This window comes from Podarcis melisellensis, assembly GCF_964234715.1.
Source record: "Podarcis melisellensis genome assembly, chromosome: 13".
Lineage (NCBI taxonomy): Eukaryota > Metazoa > Chordata > Lepidosauria > Squamata > Lacertidae > Podarcis > Podarcis melisellensis.
In genome coordinates, this window is record NC_138545.1 from 6,282,795 (window position 1) to 6,301,696 (window position 18,902).

The window sequence follows — 18,902 nt, forward strand, 5'->3', positions numbered from 1 at the left end:
TAATAGGATCCAGAATGCAGCAGTCTGATTGGTCCGCAGGAGCCACCTAATCCAACTCCAGGTGGAAGTGAACCCCAATCTGATTGGCCTACAGGAGAGTCCCAGAATTAGCCAATCACGTGGGGCCCATTGTGTAAATAATGTATATAAGGCAGACATTTTGGGGGAACTTCCATTCCTCACTACTCTGAGCTGAAAAAAGAGGTTATGTACTGACTTGAACAAGATCCAAGATGCAGCAGTCTGATTGGTCCTAGAACAATAGGATCCAGAATGCAGCAGTCTGATTGGTCCGCGGGAGCCACCCAATCCAACTCCAGGTGGAAGTGAACCCCAATCTGATTGGCCTACAAGAGAATCCCAGAATTAGCCAATCATGTGGGGCCCATTGTGTAAATAATGTATATAAAGCAGATATTTTGCAGCCCTGTTCAGGGAAGTTTTTAATATGTGACATTTTAGTGTATCTTTCATCTTTGTTGGAAGCCGCCCAGAGTGGCTGGGGAGACCCAGCCAGATGGGCGGGGTACAAATAATATATTATTATTATTATTATTATTATTATTATTATTATTATTATTATTATTATTATTACCATCATCATCATTATTATTATCATTATTATTATTATATTTTGGGGGAACTTCCATTCCTCCTCACCACTATGAGCTGAATAAAGAGCATGAAATCCACTCTCGCCTCCGACTATATTTCAAAAGAGCATGAAATCCACACTCCACTCCGAGCATATTTCATAAACAGAAATAGTTTAACGCGCGTAAAAAAAAAACCCCACCACCCACCCCCAGATTCAGAACAGAGGGTGGCCAGTAGGTCCTCCCAGGGCAGCAGGGGGAGCCCGAGGCGCCGGAAGCACGCGTGGCGGAGCCCCTCTGTCCCCCGGAAGCGCCCGCCTTGTCTGCTCCACATGTGCTGGGAGTTCTGTAACCAACAGCTACTTGGGCTTCGCCTGGCGGCTGCCTCCCTTCGCCTGTGGGGCTGAGGCTTCTCCCCCCATTTCTCTCTCTTTTTGGGGGGTGGGGGGCCCTGATATCTCCTCTGTTCACCCCTAGTGGGGCTTCCCCTCCCCATAGAAGCCAGGGGTCTCCCTGCCCCACTTTTCAGTGGGGCTCCTTTCCCCCTATAACTTTATTATTTTTTATTTTTCCCCTCCCTCGGGTATATATATATATATCTCCATATCCATATCCTTCGCCTCCCAGCGCAATGGCAACGGAGGAGCTGGAGAAGATACTGTCAGATTTGCTGCAGCCTGACAATGCCGTCATCCAACAGGTAGAGCTGGGCAGGAAAGTGTGGGGTGGCTGGGTTTGAAAAAGCATCAGGATCAAGGGGGAGCAGGATATGTGAGATCCAGGCGGGCATGTGAGTGGTTAGGGCTTGGAGCAACCCAAGTCTTTAGAAATAAATGAAAAGTAGTATTATAGTGTAATCTAGGAACAGCCTGTTGTTATTTTTGCATCTCTCATGCCACCAAAATAATAGCCTTAGAAATAGCACACGAAAGAGCCAGGAGTGTCATTTTATAATTAATTAATTTTATAATGAATGATTTTAGAGTGATGTTTATGCTGTACTTTTGTACTGTTTTATTGTTGTTAGCCGCCCTGAGCCCGGCTAAGGCTGGGGACGGCGGGATATAAATAAAATTTTTTATTATTATTATTATTATTATTATTATTATTATTATTATTATTATTATAACAGCTATTGGGAAATGAACCCTGAGGGACCACCTCACCCGGCTGGAAAAACTCTCCCAGGCAAAAATTTTTTTTTAATGTTTTCAGATGTTTCTGGAAAGCACAGATAGTGGGCGCTGCTATGCAATCTCTAATGAGGTTTTAATTCGCATGCTTTGATTACGGATGTTTGTGCAACTGGTATCTGCGCTCGTAAGCTGCTTAGCAGACCATGTGGGCATAAATTATACCCTTTTAAAATGTGGCTCTTTTCTGGGGGGGGGCAGGGAGTGTTTTTGGGTTGTTGTTTTTATTCTGATTATATATGTTGTGATCTTCCCTGTTTAGGGAAGTTTTTAATGACTGGTGTTTTAATGTGTTTTTAATCTTTTGTGGGGCGCCACCCAGCGTGGCTGGGGAAACCCAGCCAGATGGACGGGGTATAAATAATAAATTATTATGATGATGATGACCCAAATCTTTATTATTATTATTATTATTATTATTACTACTACTACAGCCCTGAGTCCTTTGGGTATACGGCGGTATATAAACTCAATAATAATAATAATAATAATAATAATTTATTTATACCCTGCCCATGATAATAATAATAATAATAATAATAAGCAGGATAGGAATGGGGCAAAATGCTAATAAATAGGGGAGGTCAAGGTTTCGGATTGGGAGTTGTACGTTGAGGTCCAGCAAGATGCAGAGAACTGATTTGGGGGGTGCGTAATACAGTGGTACCTCGAGTTAAGTACTTAATTCGTTCCGGAGGTCCGTTCTTTAACCTGAAACTGTTCTTAACCTGAAGCACCACTTTAGCTTTTGGGGCCTTCTGCTGCTGCTGCTCCGCCGGAGCCCAATTTCTGTTCTCATCCTGAAGCAAAGTTCTTAACCCGAGGTACTATTTCTGGGTTAGCAGAGTCTGTAACCTGAAGCGTATGTAACCCGAGGTACCACTGTACAATCAGACCTCAGGTTGAAATTGCTTCAGGTTGAGCACTTTTGGGTTGCGCTCCGCAGTGACCCGGAAGTAACAAAACGCATTACTTCCGGGTTTCGCCGCTCGCGCATGCGCAGCAGACGTTCAAAATGATGTCACGCGCATGCGCGGAAGTGACGAATCGCGACACGCGCAGACGCACGGACGTGGGTTGCATTCACTTCAGGATGCGAACGGGGCTCCGGAACGGATCCCGTTCATATCCAGAGGTACCACTGTAATGGCTCTACTGGATCAGACCAGCGGCCCATCGAGTCCAGCATCCCGTTCTCAAAATGGCCAACTTGCATGCCTTAAACCCGCAAGCAGGATTTGAACGCAAGACACCGCTCTTCTCCTGCGGTTTCCAGCAACTGGTATTCTGAAGCCTTGCTGACTCTGACTGTGCCAGCAGAGCATAGCCACTGTGGCTAAGTAGTCCTTCTCCTGTGAATTTGCCTCATCCTCTTTTAAATCCATCCAAGTTGGGGGTCCATGACTGCCTCTTGTCTTGTGGGAGGGAGTTCCATTGTTTAACGATTCGCTGTGCAAAGAAGGATTTTATTTCATCTGTCCTGGATCTCCCTACATACAACTTCCTTCAGTTTAATTGTTCTGAGAGAGGCATCTGAAATAGAGACTGGTCTTATTGGGGGGGCGGCCGTCACAGAATATCCCAATTCACCTTCTCCAAGTCAGTTAGTATAATAGGCAGGGGGAATTTCCCCCCTCCAAATAATCTTTATTAGTTTTCCGGTTACATACTCCACATACACATAATGTGTTGCATTTTACATTTATACTTGCTCCTAAGCGCTGACTTCCCTCCTTCCATCTTCTGGTTTTTTTATAACACATATAATTTTATCACATTATTTTCATCCATTTTGTATTTTGTTACTCATTTTCCATATTTGTCCGTAGTATATCCATAAACAAATAAATCCTTTTGTCTATACAATTCTTGTTGGTTGTCTGTCTGTATTTATTTACAACTACTGTTAGTTATATTAATCTCCTTATACATTTTGCTTCATATTATTTTCATTATCCATCACTTTTCTTAATCTTTCCCATTATGAGGTTCATTCCCAATTCTACTGGTTTCACCATTTCATCTCATCTTTCCTATATACGACATAAATTTTCCCCACTCATTTGGAAGAAATTTTGCTGGTGGGTAGCCTTACCTTACGGGATGCGGGTGGCGCTGTGGCTTAAACCACAGAGCCTAGGACTTGCCAATCAGAAGGTCAGCGGTTCGAATCCCCGCGACAGGGTGAGCTCCCGTTGCTCGGTTCCTGCTCCTGCCAACCTAGCAGTTCGAATGCACGTCAAAGCGCAAGTAGATAAATAGGTACGGCTCCGGCGGGAAGGTAAACGGTGTTTCCGTGCGCTGCTCTGGTTCGCCAGAAGCGGCTTAGTCATGCTGGCCACATGACCCGGAAGCTGTACGCCGGCTCCCTCGGCCAGTAAAGCGAGATGAGCGCCCCAACCCCAGAGTCGGCCACGACTGGACCTAATGGTCAGGGCTCCCTTTACCTTTACTAGCCTTACCTTAGGACCCCTAGATCTGAAACAGCTCCTTGTCTATGGACTCTGGAGTTGCCAGTGGCTTGCTACCTCAGTCATGCTATTTGTAAAATGGCAAATCACAGCAGCTGCCCCTTCGGAGCTCTTGTGAAATACAAATTCCTTTGCATGGAAGCCATTGATTTTTTAAAAATAAAAATAAAACAAAAATAGGTTTTAGGACCAGTTTAGGGCATCCTGTCCCTCTGGGTATAGCAGAAACCCATGCTGCATGAGAAATAACATGGCATGGTTATTTATGTACGCCACTACTGCGCCCCATGTTTTGTTAGCCCAAAAAATGTAAAACAAGTGAGGTCCCAACTAAAGAAGAATAGTAACTTAAGCTGATGGAATATGCTCAGCTTGCGGATTTAACATATAAAATAAGAGCACAAGAACATACGATTAGAGAAGATTGGAAAACGTTTATTGAATATATTACTATATATTAAATTTATATACCGCCCTACACCCGGAGGTCTCAGGATATATGGCAAATAACTGTGTAAACTTGAAAACGTTGGCAGCATTAAGATAAACTCAACAGTGTAAATTAAGTTTTGATGGATGTAACCGTGGAATACTGAATGGTTTAGTTTACGTAAAATATGCAGGGGTTTGTGATATGCAAAATGAACCATGGAAAGAGAAGAAGGGAAGTCTTTGATATTTTAAGGATGCTTAAAGGAGTATTCTAAATTGTAAAACTGAAAATGTAATAAAAATTATATATATGAAAATAGAGAAACGGCGCAGCTATACTCTGCGGTGACTGAACTGAAGCTTTAGGTCGTGACGCAGTGGGTCAGTGCATCTGGTTATTGACCAGAACTTTGGTGGTTCGAGTCCCCCAGGGACGGCGGCGGGCAGGATTTTGCAGCGGGTAGGACTAGATGACCCTCCGGGACCCCTTCCGACTCTGTCATTCTTCCTCCTCAGGCTACAGCCCAGTTGAAAGAGGCCCTGAAGCATCCTTTGGCACTGTCCCACCTCTGTCAGGTGATGTCCAGCTCTCAGAACCCGCAGGTAAGACCCTGCAGGGCTTAGCCCAGAGATGGGGGATCTGGGGGTTCCTTCGTGGACTACAAACTCCCCACCATTGGGTGTGCTGGCTGGGGGTCATGGGAGTCCAACAACACCCGGAAGGCCACAGGTTAAGTACCGTATTTTTCGCTCCATAAGATGCACTTTTTCCCTCCTGAAAAGTAAGGGGAAATGTGTGTGCGTCTTACGGAGCGAATGCAGGTGGGAGGCTCTGCGTGGAGCATGTGTGCGGCTCTTGGGGGCTTTTCCCCGACGAGGGACAAGGGCAGACCTTCAGTCCCTTCTCCCACCTCACAGAAACTCTGCGCAGCACTTTAAAGGGAGTGCGGCCCTTGGGGGCGAGCCATTCTGCACACCACACCGCCCTTCCTCCTGTGTCCTCACCGGCCTCTCCCATTTGCCTCTTGTCTCCTCCACCCTCAGATCCGGCAGTTTGCTGCCGTGTTGGTGAGAAGGCGCCTAACCAAACACTGGCGGAAGATCAGTGCGTCCGACCAAGACATGTAAGTCTGGGGGAGGAAGGCATTCTGGGGGGTGTAGAAGGGAAAGACGGGTGTGGGGTTGACTTGGAGCAGCTCCTGGTTCACAACTCACTCCCACTCACAAGCTAAAATTTAACTCCAACCCTGAAATCTTCTCTCTTCCAGGTTAAAGACGCTGGTGCTGTCCACCCTACAAAAGGAAACAGAGTGAGTGTTTATATATAATATAATAATTATTATAATTATAATTTATTATTTATTCCCCACCCATCTGGCTGGGTTTCCCCAGCCACTCTGGGCGGCTTCCGACAAAATGTTAAAATACAATAGTCTGTTAAACATTCAAAGCTTCCCTAAACAGGGCTGCCTTCAGATGTCTTCTAAAAGTCTGGTAGTTGTTCTCTTTGACATCTGGTGGGAGGGCGTTCCACAGGGCGAGTGCCACTACCGAGAAGGCCCTCTGCCTGGTTCCCTGTAACTTGGCTTCTCGTAGCGAGGGGACCGCCAGAAGGCCCTCGGAGCTGGACGTCAGGGTCCGGGCAGAATGATGGGGTGGAGACGCTCCTTCAGGTAAGCTGGGCCACTGAGGCCGTTTAGGGTTTTCAAGGTCAGCAGCGCCAACAACCGAAATTGTGCTCGAAACGTACTGGGAGCCAATGTAGGTCTTTCAGGACCGGTGTTATGTGGTCTTGGCGGCCGCTCCCAGTCCCCAGCCTGGCTGCCGCATTCTCAGCCTCTCTTCTCCGTGCCCCACCCCACCCCCCAATATCTTCTTTTCCAGCCATAAGGTCTCTCTAAGTCTGGCCCAGCTGGCTGCCGTCATTCTGAAGAACGAGAAGCTGGAGAAATGGCCACAGATGCTCCAGCTCATCCAGCGGGGTGCGCGCTCGCAGGACCCCACCCAGTGTGAGGTACGGGGTGGGGGGCTTTCAAGGGGTCTTGCTCCCTTCTCTCAGCTTCGGTCCCCCAGCTGTGGTTTGGCAGAGACAGGCTTGTAGGCTGGTTTATTTAACAAAATTTGGGTACCGCTTACTCAAATGCAAGAGGCCTCTTAAGCGCTTTGCAGAATACAGTGTAGAATATCGATGAGGAAAAGCTACAAAAGCAAACATTAAAAACAAGTTGCATGTACAGTGGTACCTCGGGTTACATACGCTTCAGGTTACAGACTCCGCTAACCCAGAAATAGTACCTCGGGTTAAGAACTTTGCTTCAGGATGAGAACAGAAATCGTGCTCTGGCAGCGCGGCGGCAGCAGGAGGCCCCATTAGCTAAAGTGGTACCTCAGGTTAAGAACAGTTTCAGGTTAAGTATGAACCTCTGGAACGAATTAAGTACTTAACCCGAGGTACCACTGTATATGTATGTGAGTGTGGATGTAGATAGATAACTAGAAATAGGTTTGGGCTATGGGAAAACATTGGCACAGATTTAGTGTTGTTTTTTTAAAATGGCATTTAAAATAAAATATGTACTTTATTGTTTCATATTTTTTTAAATTTAATGTTCTATGTGTCTTTTTTCCCTGTGGAGCTGCTTGGAGTGCTTCTGTTACAGGATGGCTATGAAAATGTAGTAAAAATAATAAGAATCAAGTATCCTTTGAGCGCAAAAAAATCCACCGTCAAATTTAGGCATTCCTAGCAGCTCTCAGATTTCCTTAGAATAATAATACCGTATTTACTTGAATCTAACGCACACCTTCCGCCCCCCAAATTATGCGAAAATTAAGGTGCGCATTCGGTTCGGCGGCACATTTGCATTCCCCAGCAAATACTTTTGGGGGGGGGAATTCAAGGTTCTGAAAACAGAGTCGCGCATTAGATTTGATGGCGCATGAGACTTGAATAAATACAGTAATAAGCCCTAAAGGGACTTTTGCACCCCTTTCTGGCCGCAGGTGGGATTGCTGCTTCTGCATTCCGCCCTGGAACTGGATCCCGAGGTGTTCGCTCCGCACTTCAAGGAACTCCTGCGCCTCTTTCACCAGACACTCAACCAGCGCACCCAGCCAGCCACCCTTTACTACTCCCTGCGAAGCCTCAGCACCATGGTCCCTGTGCTGGGCTCCGACGAGATGGTGAGTCCCTCGCTATTTCTTCTTAAAAAAATAAAATAATAATTATGCTTTTCAGATCTATCCATCTCACTAATTTTACAATCATTTTAACATTTCAAAACTCGACTTCCTTCCCCCTCTTTCTGCGGTTCCTTAAATTTATGTTTAATATTTTCTGCATATCCTAATTCATTTAATTTGCTCATTTATTCATCTACTTAAAATATATACTCTTATAAAACTTCAGGTTATTACAACAATGCTGCCAATATTCTTTTGCAGTTTATTTGTAAATAGTCAATAAACCATTTCCATTCTTTTATAAAAAGTTTGTTGTCTTGATTTCTTATTCTTCCCCGTAAGTTTCACCATTTCTGTATATTTTTGTATCGATTCTTCCTTTGCTGGGACTTCTGCTTATTTTCATTTTGGGGCAAGTAGCATTCTTGCCGCTGTAGTCGAGTACATGATTAAGTTTCTCTACAGTTTCGGTAGTTAATATCCCTATAATTCCCAAAAGGAAAGCTTCTAGGGTTTTCTTTACAAATGTTATTTTAAACATCCTTTCCAATTCATTATATATCGTTTCCCAGTAAGCTTTAACCTTACTACAAGACTGCCACATAGGATAAAAAGAACCTTCTTTCTCTTTACATTTCCAACACTTATTTGAGTTGGATTGCACATTTACTCGGTGTTAGATATATCGTTTTCATATAATTTTCTCTTAGACCATAACATGCTGTAAATTTTCTATCCATATTCCACAATCGTTCCCATGCTTCCCTGTCTATATTATGACCAATATCTATTGCCAATGTATCACTAGGTCTGCTGCTATTTCTTTAGCTATTTTTCAGTGTTTAAGGATTCACTTTAAGGATTCACTGTTTTGTTTCTTGATCGTCTCCTGCTCTTCCTTCCCCTCTCAGAATCTGATGTCTTCCATGATGCCCAAGGTGATTGCAGCCATCCGGGAGCTGATCTCTGTTAATGAGGTGGGTGCTCTGTGTGTGTGTGTGTGTGTGTGTGTGTGAGAGAGAGAGAGAGAGAGAGAGAGAGAGAGAGAGAGAGAGAGATGCAATTCTGAGCGGCTCCCAAAAGAATAATAAAAACACGATAAAACATCAAACATGAAAAACTTCCCTACAACTTCTCAACAACTCTTTGGCTTCCTAATAATAATAATAATAATAATAATAATGTGTGTGTGTGTAAGAGAGAGAGAGAGAGAGAGAGAGAGAGAGAGAGAGAGAGAGAGAGAGAGATGCACTTTGCTGCTCTGTGTTTTAAAGATTATTATTTATACCCTGCCCATCTGGCTGAGTTTCCCCAGCCACTCTGGGCAGCTTCCAATCAAGTGTTAAAAACAATACAGCATTAAATATTAAAAACTTCCCTGAACAGGGCTGCCTTCAGATGTCTTTTAAAGAGAGGAAAGCTGCTTATTTCCTTCACATATGAAGGGAGGGCGTTCCACAGGGCGGGTGCCACTACCGAGAAGGCCCTCTGCCTGGTTCCCTGTAACCTCACTTCTTGCAATGAGGGAACTGCCAGAAGGCCCTCGGCGCTGGATCTCAGTGTCCGGGCTGAACGATGGGGGTGGAGACGCTCCTTCAGGTATACTGGGCCTTTGAGGCCGTTTAGGGCTTTCAAGGTCAGCACCAACACTTTGAATTGTGCTCGGAAACGTACTGGGAGCCAGTGCAGATCTCTCAGAACTGGTGTTATGTGGTTCTGGCGGCCACTCCCAGTCACCAGTCTAGCTGCCTAAAAAAAGCTCAACAACTCTAGTCCATCGACAATGGGTAGATGATTGCCAGTTTTTTTATACAGTGGATGCTCAGGTTGAGAATGTGATCCGGGCCGGATGCACATTCGCAACCCGCAGCGGCACTTCTGCGCACGCACGGGTTGCAATTTAGCGCTTCTGCACATGCACAAAGCGCAGTTTAGCGCTTCTGCGCGCGCACAACCCCCAAAACCCGGAATTAACCCATTCCGGTACTTCCAGGTTTCGGTGGGTCCGTAACCCGAAAAAACGCAACCTGAAGCATCTGTAACCGAAGGTATGACTGTACTGTGAGGAGATTGCAGACTCGTGGGAGTTGACCGTCCCTGTTTTGTGTTTTCAGTATTCTGTTGGGAGCCGCCCAGAGTGGGGTGGGTGGGGTATAAATAATTTCTTCTTCCTCCTCCTCCTCCTCTTCTTCTTCTCCTCCTGTGATACTACCTGGACCCAGGGGTCTGACCCTGTGTAAGGCAGCTGAGCTCATCTCGTACATATGACCTGTGTACCAAAATTGTTTGTTTGTTTGCTTATTTCTTACCTGCCCTTCAGCCTCAGATTGTGGCCATAAAGTGCAATACATATTGAAAGAACGAGATGTCGGGCCTTGTGGCCTCCATGTGTCCGTTTGGCATCCGATAGCTCTCTCATTTCTTTGTTTCTCTTCACTCCGCATCCTTTTTATTTTTATTTTTGTGTATATAATTTTTATTTTCTGCTTTACACTTTAAAATGCTCCTTTTAAATCCTCAAGATATCAATGACTCCCCTACCTTTTTAGACCCACGCTGGCGAAGTGATGGAGGTTTTCGACGAGCTCATGGAGACCGAAGTGTCCATCATCGTGCAGCATCTCTCGGCGGTCGTTGGCTTCTGCCTGGAGGTCAGTGAGCGGATGCGCCTGGTCCAGCTCCCCTTCCTCCCCTGTGCTCTGGCTCCCCCTTCAGGTTGGAGCCAGAACTGAGCTTCGGAACAAAAGGACCCAAATCTCTTTCCTCGCTCCCAGGTGGCCTCCAACCCATCACTGGGCGACAACCTCCGGGTGAAGGCTTTGTCCTGCATCAGCTTCCTCATCAAACTCAAGGGCAAGGTCAGTGCGAGCGAAAGAGTGGGGCGACTCTGCCTGGGTTGCCTGCTCCCCTTCCCCACCCGTGCGGGGGAACATTTCCAGCAGATCTTTGCCTGCGCCCTGACCCTGCAGTGGGCGGGACCGGCACCCTGTCAATCTCCTGGCGTCATGGCGATACTGGGCGATTGACAGGAGGGTGGTCCCACCCACAGCTGGTCCATGGGCTCAGTCCTGCTTCTGGCCAGGGTGGTTTTGGTTTAAATCAAATCGATTTACATAACAATTTAAATCGCTCGTCAGCAAGACTTGATTTAAATCATTATTATTTTTACAGGAAGACTCATGCCTGCTGGTATCTTCTTAATACCGTATTTTTCGCTCTGTAAGACGCACCAGATGATAAGATGCACCTAGTTTTTGGAGGAGGAAAACAAGAAAAAAAATATTCTGAATCCCAGAAGCCAGAACAGCAAGAGGGATCCGGCTTCTGGGATAGCCTCTTGCTGTTCTGGCTTCTGGGATAGCCACCGAAGCCTTTCCAGGCAGCAAGATGAAGGCTCCCCATGCCAGGAAGGGTCTGCGTGCAGCTAAGCTGCCCTCTGTCCCTTCCCCCACCTCCTGCAAAAGCCAGCCAAGAGCCGCACACTCTTTAAAGGGAGTGCGGCTCTTGCAGGCTTTTCTAGGAAGTGGGAGAAGGACAGCCTGTGAGTGACGGGCTGCCCTTCTCCCTCCTCGGGGAAAAGCCCGCAAGAGCCGCGCGGAGCGTGTGTGCAGCTCTTGGGGGCTTTTCCCGCCTGCATTCGCTCCATAAGACACACACACACATTCCCCCTTACTTTTTAGGATGGAGAAAGTGTGTCTTTGTCGCGAATTCCTCGCGGCGCTTTTAGCAGAAACGCTCAGAGTCCCAGGGTTTTCCAGTGCAGTCTTTTTAAGGTGAGCTGTATACAGGTATTTACAAAAACAGTCCATACAGAGTTCCTGCTCCTTAAGGCAAACAAATACTCTCCACCACAGCACCACCACACCACAGCACAACCACCACAACCACAATTACTGTTGAACAGGCTTTCCTTTTAAAACAGATGATAGCCAATCACATTAATCACACTCCTGCTGAGTCACTCCGACCCAGCACTTCACAGAGTATTGCATCACCCTGTTGAAGCCTGCAGACTTACTCATTATCCTGCAAATCCCAACTGTCTTATGGAGCGAAAAATACGGTATTTACAACCAGGTGAAGGTTTCCTTTTTGGAATAATAATTTTTCAGAGCAGTTTTTACAGCTGCATCAAAAATGACTGATTTGGTTATTGTATTAGAAACACACAGACCGATAATTATGAAATGAGGTTTAATAGGTTAGCTGTTTATATTTGGACAACTTCTCTGCTGTACTTTATTGGAAGGAGGAAAAAAGACCCACTCCTTCCTCCTCTCTGCCCAGGCTATCCTGAAGCACAAGCTCCTCACTCCCATCCTGAATGCCCTCTTCCCCATCATGAGTGCAGAGCCGCCGCCGGGCCAGATGGACGCGGAGGACGAGCAGACGGAGGAGGACATCGAGGACAGGGCCGAAGTCCAGACTCCCAAGCACTTTGCAGCCCAGGTCCTCCGTGGGTGACGGCTTCTTCGGTCCCAGCATGATCCTGGCCTTGCCTCCTGAGCATAATATTTCCCTTTCTCCCTCGGGCCCCCTGTTTTGGCCTTGTTTCGCTGCTGAGGTGTCCTGGTTGGATGCAGAAGGATGGTGGGGGTTGCCAGCTGGGGAACCTCCAAGGGAAGAAGACTCAGAGCCCAGGGAGCGGTGGTGGGACGACAATAATAATAGTTTTTTTGCTTTTTAAAAAAGATATTTATTGAAATTTCAAAGGTTATACATAAAAATAATAATAAAAGCAAAACACAAACACAAAAAATAACAAATATAAAAAATAAACAAAGTACAAAACTAAAAATTATTTAAAAACAAGTAAAGTTTCATTCCCTTATTTTCTTATAACTTACTTCCCCGACCGCCTCATACCTCCGCTTTTTGTATTCCAATTTCTAATTGTTAATTCAGCAAATCCTCTCCCTTAATTTTCATTTAATTTTCAACCCTTCTTTTCTTTTTACTTAATAATAATAATAGTTTTTATTTATGCCCAGCCCTCACCAGCCAAGGCTGGGCTCAGGGCGGCTAACAAGCAATAATAAAAACAAGTTGAATGAATACAACTTAAAAACAAGATTAAAATACAACATTGAAATATTGAAACATTAAAATATTAAAATTCAGCCTCATCACAGGAGGAGAAAGGAAAAAGAAAGAGGGGGAGGGAATCAAATTGGCTCCAAGCCAAAGGCCAGGCGGAACAACTCTGTCTTACAGGCCCTGCGGAAAGAAATCAGATCCTGCAGGGCCCTGGTCTCGTGAGGCAGAGCGTTCCACCAGCCCGGAGCCAGTGTTGAAAAGGCCCTGGCTCTGGTTGAAGCTAATCTAACTTCCTTAGGGCCCGGGACCTCTAGGGTGTTGCTATTTATGGACCTTGAGGCTCTCCGTGGGGCAGACCGGGAGAGGCGGTCCCGTAGGTACGAGGGTCCTAGGCTGTGAAGGGCTTTAAAAGTCAAAAGCAGCACCTTAAATCTGACCCTGTACTCCACTGGGAGCCAGGGCAGCTGGAAAAGCACTGGGTGAATATGCTCCCATGGTAGAGACCCTGTGAGGAGTTTTTGGGACAGCTTCAAGGGCAGCCCTGCATAGAGTGAATTACAGTAGTCAAGCCTGGAGGTGATCATCACTGGATCACTGTGGCCAGGTCAGGGCGGGAAAGGTAAGGGACCAATGCACGGTCATAGGGAAAAGAGGGAGCAGACTGGGAAGAGGAGGTGTTGGAAACTGAAGAGGCGACAGGGCTTAGTGAGCTGGGAGAGTCTGTGGCAGAAAGAAGTGCAGAATCGGAGGTAGAAGCTGAAGCAGGAGAGGAAGGGAGGCCAAGAGGCAGAGATGGAAGAGGCTGGTGAAGAGCCATGGATGTCTCCCTCTGCTGCTGCAGCAAGCTTCCCTCCCCGAGGGTCTCCCAGAACCAGAAGAGAGCTGAAATGGGCAGGGCAGGGGCAGGCCATAGTCTCAGATTGCTTGGAAAAAAGCTCCAGAGATGAGGGCACTTAAGACGGCTGTGGGAAGGCAGGGATTTTCCGTCTTGGCAACGGATTCGTGAGACCATACCTCCTAGGGATGTGCTGCTGTGCCCATTAGGCCTGACGCTCAGCCAAGCCTGCGAAGATTTATGTTTGCACACTGGTACCTTGGTTCTCTGGTCCATGGGGTCATGAAGAGTCGGACACGACTAAACGACTAAACAACAACCTTGGTTCTCAAACTTAATCCATTCTGGGAGTCAGTTCGACTCCCGGAACTGTCGGAAAACCAAGACACGGCTTCTGATCGGCTGCGGGAGCTTCCTGCACTCAAGCAGAAGTCGTGTCGGACGTCCGGCTTCCAAAAAACGTTCGCAAACCGGAACACTCGCTTCTGGGTTTGGGGCATTCGGGAGCTGATTTCTTCGGGAGCCAAGCCATTCGAGAACCAAGGAACCACTGTACTAACAATCCCCAACTTTGGCAATGCGATTTGCTGCCAGCTTTGACACGGGTGGCGCTGTGGGTTAAACCACAGAGCCTAGAGCTTGCCGATCAGAAGGTCGGCGGTTCAAATCCCTGTGACGGGGTGAGCTCCCGTTGCTCAGTCCCTGCTCCTGCCAACCTAGCAGTTCGAAAGCACGTCAAAGTGCAAGTAGATAAATAGGTACCGCTCTGGCGGGAAGGTAAATGGCATTTCCATGCGCTGCTCTGGTTCGCCAAAAGCGGCTTAGTCTTTTTGGCCACGTGACCCGGAAGCAGGACGCCGGCTCCTTCGGCCAATAAAGTGAGATGAGTGCCGCAACCCCAGAGTCGTCCGCGACTGGACCTAATAGTCAGGGGTCCCTTCACCTTTACCTTCTCTTTGACAAGGACGTGCCTCTTGTTTTCAGACCAAGTCCCAGCATGCCTTGGGCTTCTCCCTTCAGTAGGCGGCATGCTTCTTCAACGTTCAATCCCAGAATTCCCTGGGCTCACTCTGGCCTCTCAGCATGCCCTGGGCTTCTCCCTTCAGTGGGCTGCATGCCTCTTCCACGTTCAATCCCAGAATTCCCTGGGCTCACTCTGGCCTCCCAGCATGCCTTGGGCTTCTCCCTTCAGCGGGCGGTATGCCTCTTCCACATTCAATCCCAGAATTCCCTGGGCTCACTGGCCTCCCAGCATGCCTTGGGCTTCTCCCTTCAGTGGGCGGCATGCCTCTTCCACGTTCAATCCCAGAATTCCCTGGGCTCGCTCTGGCCTCCCAGCATGCCTTGGGCTTCTCCCTCCTGAGGCTGGTCCTGCCTTGCCCTCTCAGGAGAGACCCCTATTGGGGTTACCCCTTGCCCTCCTTTCTCTCCCAGCATCCCCCTCTTCTCATGTTGTCCCTGTCTCTCCTCTAAACAGGTGGTGGACATGCTGGCATTGCACCTTCCCCCGGAGAAGCTCTTCCCCCAGCTGGTGAGTTGTTCCTGGCAACGTTAAGAGCGGAATTGGAAAACAAGGTTCCAACAAGAAGGCTTGGCTGTGTTTTGAGTAATTTCGCAGATGGTAAAATATTTTCTCTTCATTCCAAGATGAGGATAATTAATCAAATACAGGGTAAAAAAATAGGAATACTCGAACTGAAACCGTAATGAGGTGGAAGGAAGTCAACAACGCAATAAATTGAAAAAGGATTCAACCCCAAACAAAAAATATAATGTATAAACAACACCAACATTGGTTTGAACTATATTCAGTATTATTTATCAATAGATAGGTATTTATATTGTCCAGGCTGTTATTTTGACTTAGCTGTGATTTCCCCCCCCCCTTTTGTTTTATTCTTCTTTTAGATATTGCATTGTATAACTGCATTAGTATATAAATCTTAAGATTTCTTAATAATTTCATTATACATAAGTCAAGATCTAGGTCAGTATAAGGACAAGTACTGTAAGACAGAGATAGGCAAACACGCCCTCCAGAAGTTTTGAGACTACAATTCCCATCATCCCTGACCACTGGTCTTGTTAGCTAGGGATGATGGGAGTTGTAGTCCCAAAACATCTGGAGGGCCGAGTTTGTCTATGCCTGTTGTAAGACTACTTTATCTTTATTTTTGTTTGTTATGTATGTCTTTGCTAATAATATATATACACTGTATTTTTCGCTCCATTGGACGCACCAGACCATAGGAGGGGGAGAACAGGGGAAAATATTTTTTTCTTGTTCTTCCCCCTCTAAAACAAGGTGCGTTAAAGGTACATTCACCAGAGCTTGTGGGGCTGGCGGTGGGGGGAAGCGCTGCTTTCCCCCACCGCCGGCCTCAAAGATCCCTGAAGCCTTTGGAGCGCAGCGCCCCGCTGCCCTGGAGAGGCTGTGCGGCAGTCGTCCCCAAGCTAGAGCAGCGAGACGGAGCCCTCCGCAGCGCTGGCTTTGGGCTTAGCGGCGCAGCCTGCATTCGCTCTATAGGACGCACACACACTTCCCCTTAATTTTTGGAGGGGAAAATGTGCGTCCTATAGAACGAAAAATACGGTGTATATATATAGAGAGAGAGAAATTGGAAATAAAAGGGCAGAATTTTGAGGCGGTATTTTTAAAACTCACACCTTCCTCCTCCCCAGACACCTCTGATGGAGCCGGCACTTCTGAGCACGAACCCTTACCACCGCAAAGCTGGCCTCATGTGCTTGGCGGTCCTGGCCGAAGGCTGCGGGGATCACATCCGACACAAGTACGTACTGCGGGGTGACATTTTTGGGGGGTGCTTCACCGCTGAGTCTCCTGCTGGTTTCGTTTTGCTGTTCCCTCTCAACTGTTGGGGTTCGCCTCCCCAGCTTTTCGGTTTAGAGAAAAGGCGTGTTAAAGGAGATGGGATAGAGAGATCTGTGCAAATTACCGTGTTTTTCACTCCATAAGACGCACTTTTTTCCTTCTAAAAAGAAAGGGGAAATGCCTGTGCGTCTTATGGAGCGAATGCACTGGGCCGGAGCCATGGCTCCCGTCAGTCAAGCAAAGCGAGAGCCACTTATAGGGCTTCAGTCCCGCTTTGCGCGGGTCTCCCTTTGCTTGCTTTACAGCGAGCCGGGAGGAGGCAGGCAATTCAGAGCCAGCGGGCGCTTTTAAAAGCGGTGCGTCGCCAGCAACAGCTGCAGCAGCCTCAGCTAGCAAAGATCCGCACGCTCCCTAAACGGAGCAGGGAGGCTGCATAGGGACGGCAGGGCACAGGAGGGTTTGGATCGGGAAGGATAAAATTTAAGCAACCAGCAACAACAAAGAAACCACCAACCTCGAGCTCTGAGCCACGAGCGCAGTGAAAGTCAGGAGGTAAAATAGGAAGGCTGCTGGGGACTGGAGGGCAGGGGATGAGGGAGAAGGAAAAATTACGCAAATCCCCCAGCGTCTCAGCTGATCTGCTGGCTCCTTGAGCATGCACACTAAACAAACATATAGCTCCTGTCCCTCTCAGTCTCACTCTGATATAGCAGTAGTTTATTAAGTAGTTTAGTACAACATTTGATTCAGAATATTTCTTCCCTGTTTTCCTCCTCTGAAAACTAAGTGCGTCTTAAGGTCAGGTGCGCCTTATGGAGCAAAAAATATGGTACATGTGGCATACAGAGAGAGAGCGGGAAAGGAGGGAAGTTTTTCTCCCTCTCTCGTAACACGCTGGGCCCCCAAGCAAAACTGAACGTTGGGGGCTTATCAGGACAGCCATGTAAAAGAATCTATTTTTTTATATAAAAATATTTTTTATTAAATTTTCTGTTTTACAATTTAGAATATTTCTTTAAGCAACCTTAAAATATCAGTGACTTCCCTTCTTCTCTTTCCACGCTTCATTTTGCATAGCATTAATCCCTGCATATTTTACATAAACTAAACCATTCAGCATTCCATTATTGCACCCATCAAAATCTATTTACACTGTTGAATTTATCTTAATGCTGCCAGCATTTTCAAGTGTACACAATTTCCCCCCATATATTGAATAAATGTTTTCCAATCTTCTTTAAATGTATGTTCTTCTTGTTCTCTTATTCTATATGTTAACTCTGTTGGAATTCTGGCCCAGCTTGAGGTATGTGCCTATCTGTTCAGGCACCGGCTGAATTCCTTAGACCTCCCTCCGGCGACTCCCGGCAGGATAAAACATACTCGAGGTCCGTTCCGGCGATTTTCCTCAGGCTGTGAGGAAAACACACCAACTGCTTCTCCTCCTCCCTGTTCCCTGCATGTCCCCAGGGAGGGAAATCAGACACAGACAGTAAACGTATCTACATGTCTTTATTTGTGCCTTTTAGCAGTCATACAGTAAAGATGTCTGCTCTCTTCAACAAACAGAGAGAAAACTCCTGCTCCACCCATGTACATCCTGTACAGGTCATATGACAAACCCACTGAGCTAACATCCGGTGCTCAGTACAGAATGGACTGCCCCTTTGTTCCCATGGCAACAGTCACAAACTTCCTGTTTGGCTTTCCAGCCACAAGCAGCAGACTTGGCTGCTATAGCCTTTGCTTGCTGTCGCATTGCTGCTTTAGAATAACATACTCCCCCTAAAGTATCAATGCGTGCTGCGAGCAAAGCGTCATCCAGAGAAGAAAACAAACAGTTGTTATACTTATAACATTCCCCTGTTGTTTCAGTTCCACCCTTGGAACTACCCGCCACTGGTTTTACCAATGTACCTCTCTGGTTGTGTGACTTCCAAGGAATGAGTGCTTCTGCATTACCTTGGTTAGCAACTCTCTGTTGTGCCTTTGTCTCTGACTCAGACACAGCTTCAATTTGACCTTGGTCGTTTACAACAGCAACACATAAGTTAGCAAACTCTTGTGAATACCTCTTTGGTGGTACACCCTTCGTTGCTCTCTCAGACCTACGTAAGAGGTGCTGCTCTTCTCTAATTTCTGGTTCAGCCTCTGAACTCTCTGGAGAACCAGTACTAAGCTTAATCAGTGGTTCATCCTCCTCTTCTGAGGATCTAGTCATTATCTGAGATTTCCTCTCAATGACTGTGACAACTGAGCTGTCTGAGCTATCGCTGTCATCATCAGTACTACTGAACTCAATAAAATCATCATCATCATCAT

The 18,902-nt window shown here is 46.7% G+C and overlaps 1 protein-coding gene across 1 annotated transcript in view; it reads left to right on the forward strand.

The window, feature by feature from the left end:
* The first annotated feature begins 905 nt into the window (after window positions 1-905).
* IPO4 (importin 4) overlaps window positions 906-18,902 on the forward strand; it is a 52,911-nt gene continuing 34,914 nt past the window's right edge. The window contains exons 1-12 of the mRNA XM_081886736.1: window positions 906-1,296; window positions 5,209-5,295; window positions 5,737-5,816; window positions 5,961-6,002; window positions 6,577-6,706; window positions 7,696-7,875; window positions 8,787-8,852; window positions 10,425-10,526; window positions 10,650-10,733; window positions 12,163-12,324; window positions 15,225-15,278; window positions 16,430-16,539. Of these exons, the coding sequence (XP_081742862.1) occupies window positions 1,228-1,296; window positions 5,209-5,295; window positions 5,737-5,816; window positions 5,961-6,002; window positions 6,577-6,706; window positions 7,696-7,875; window positions 8,787-8,852; window positions 10,425-10,526; window positions 10,650-10,733; window positions 12,163-12,324; window positions 15,225-15,278; window positions 16,430-16,539 (1,166 nt within the window). The 5' untranslated portion in view covers window positions 906-1,227. The remainder of the gene's footprint in view (window positions 1,297-5,208; window positions 5,296-5,736; window positions 5,817-5,960; window positions 6,003-6,576; window positions 6,707-7,695; window positions 7,876-8,786; window positions 8,853-10,424; window positions 10,527-10,649; window positions 10,734-12,162; window positions 12,325-15,224; window positions 15,279-16,429; window positions 16,540-18,902) is intronic.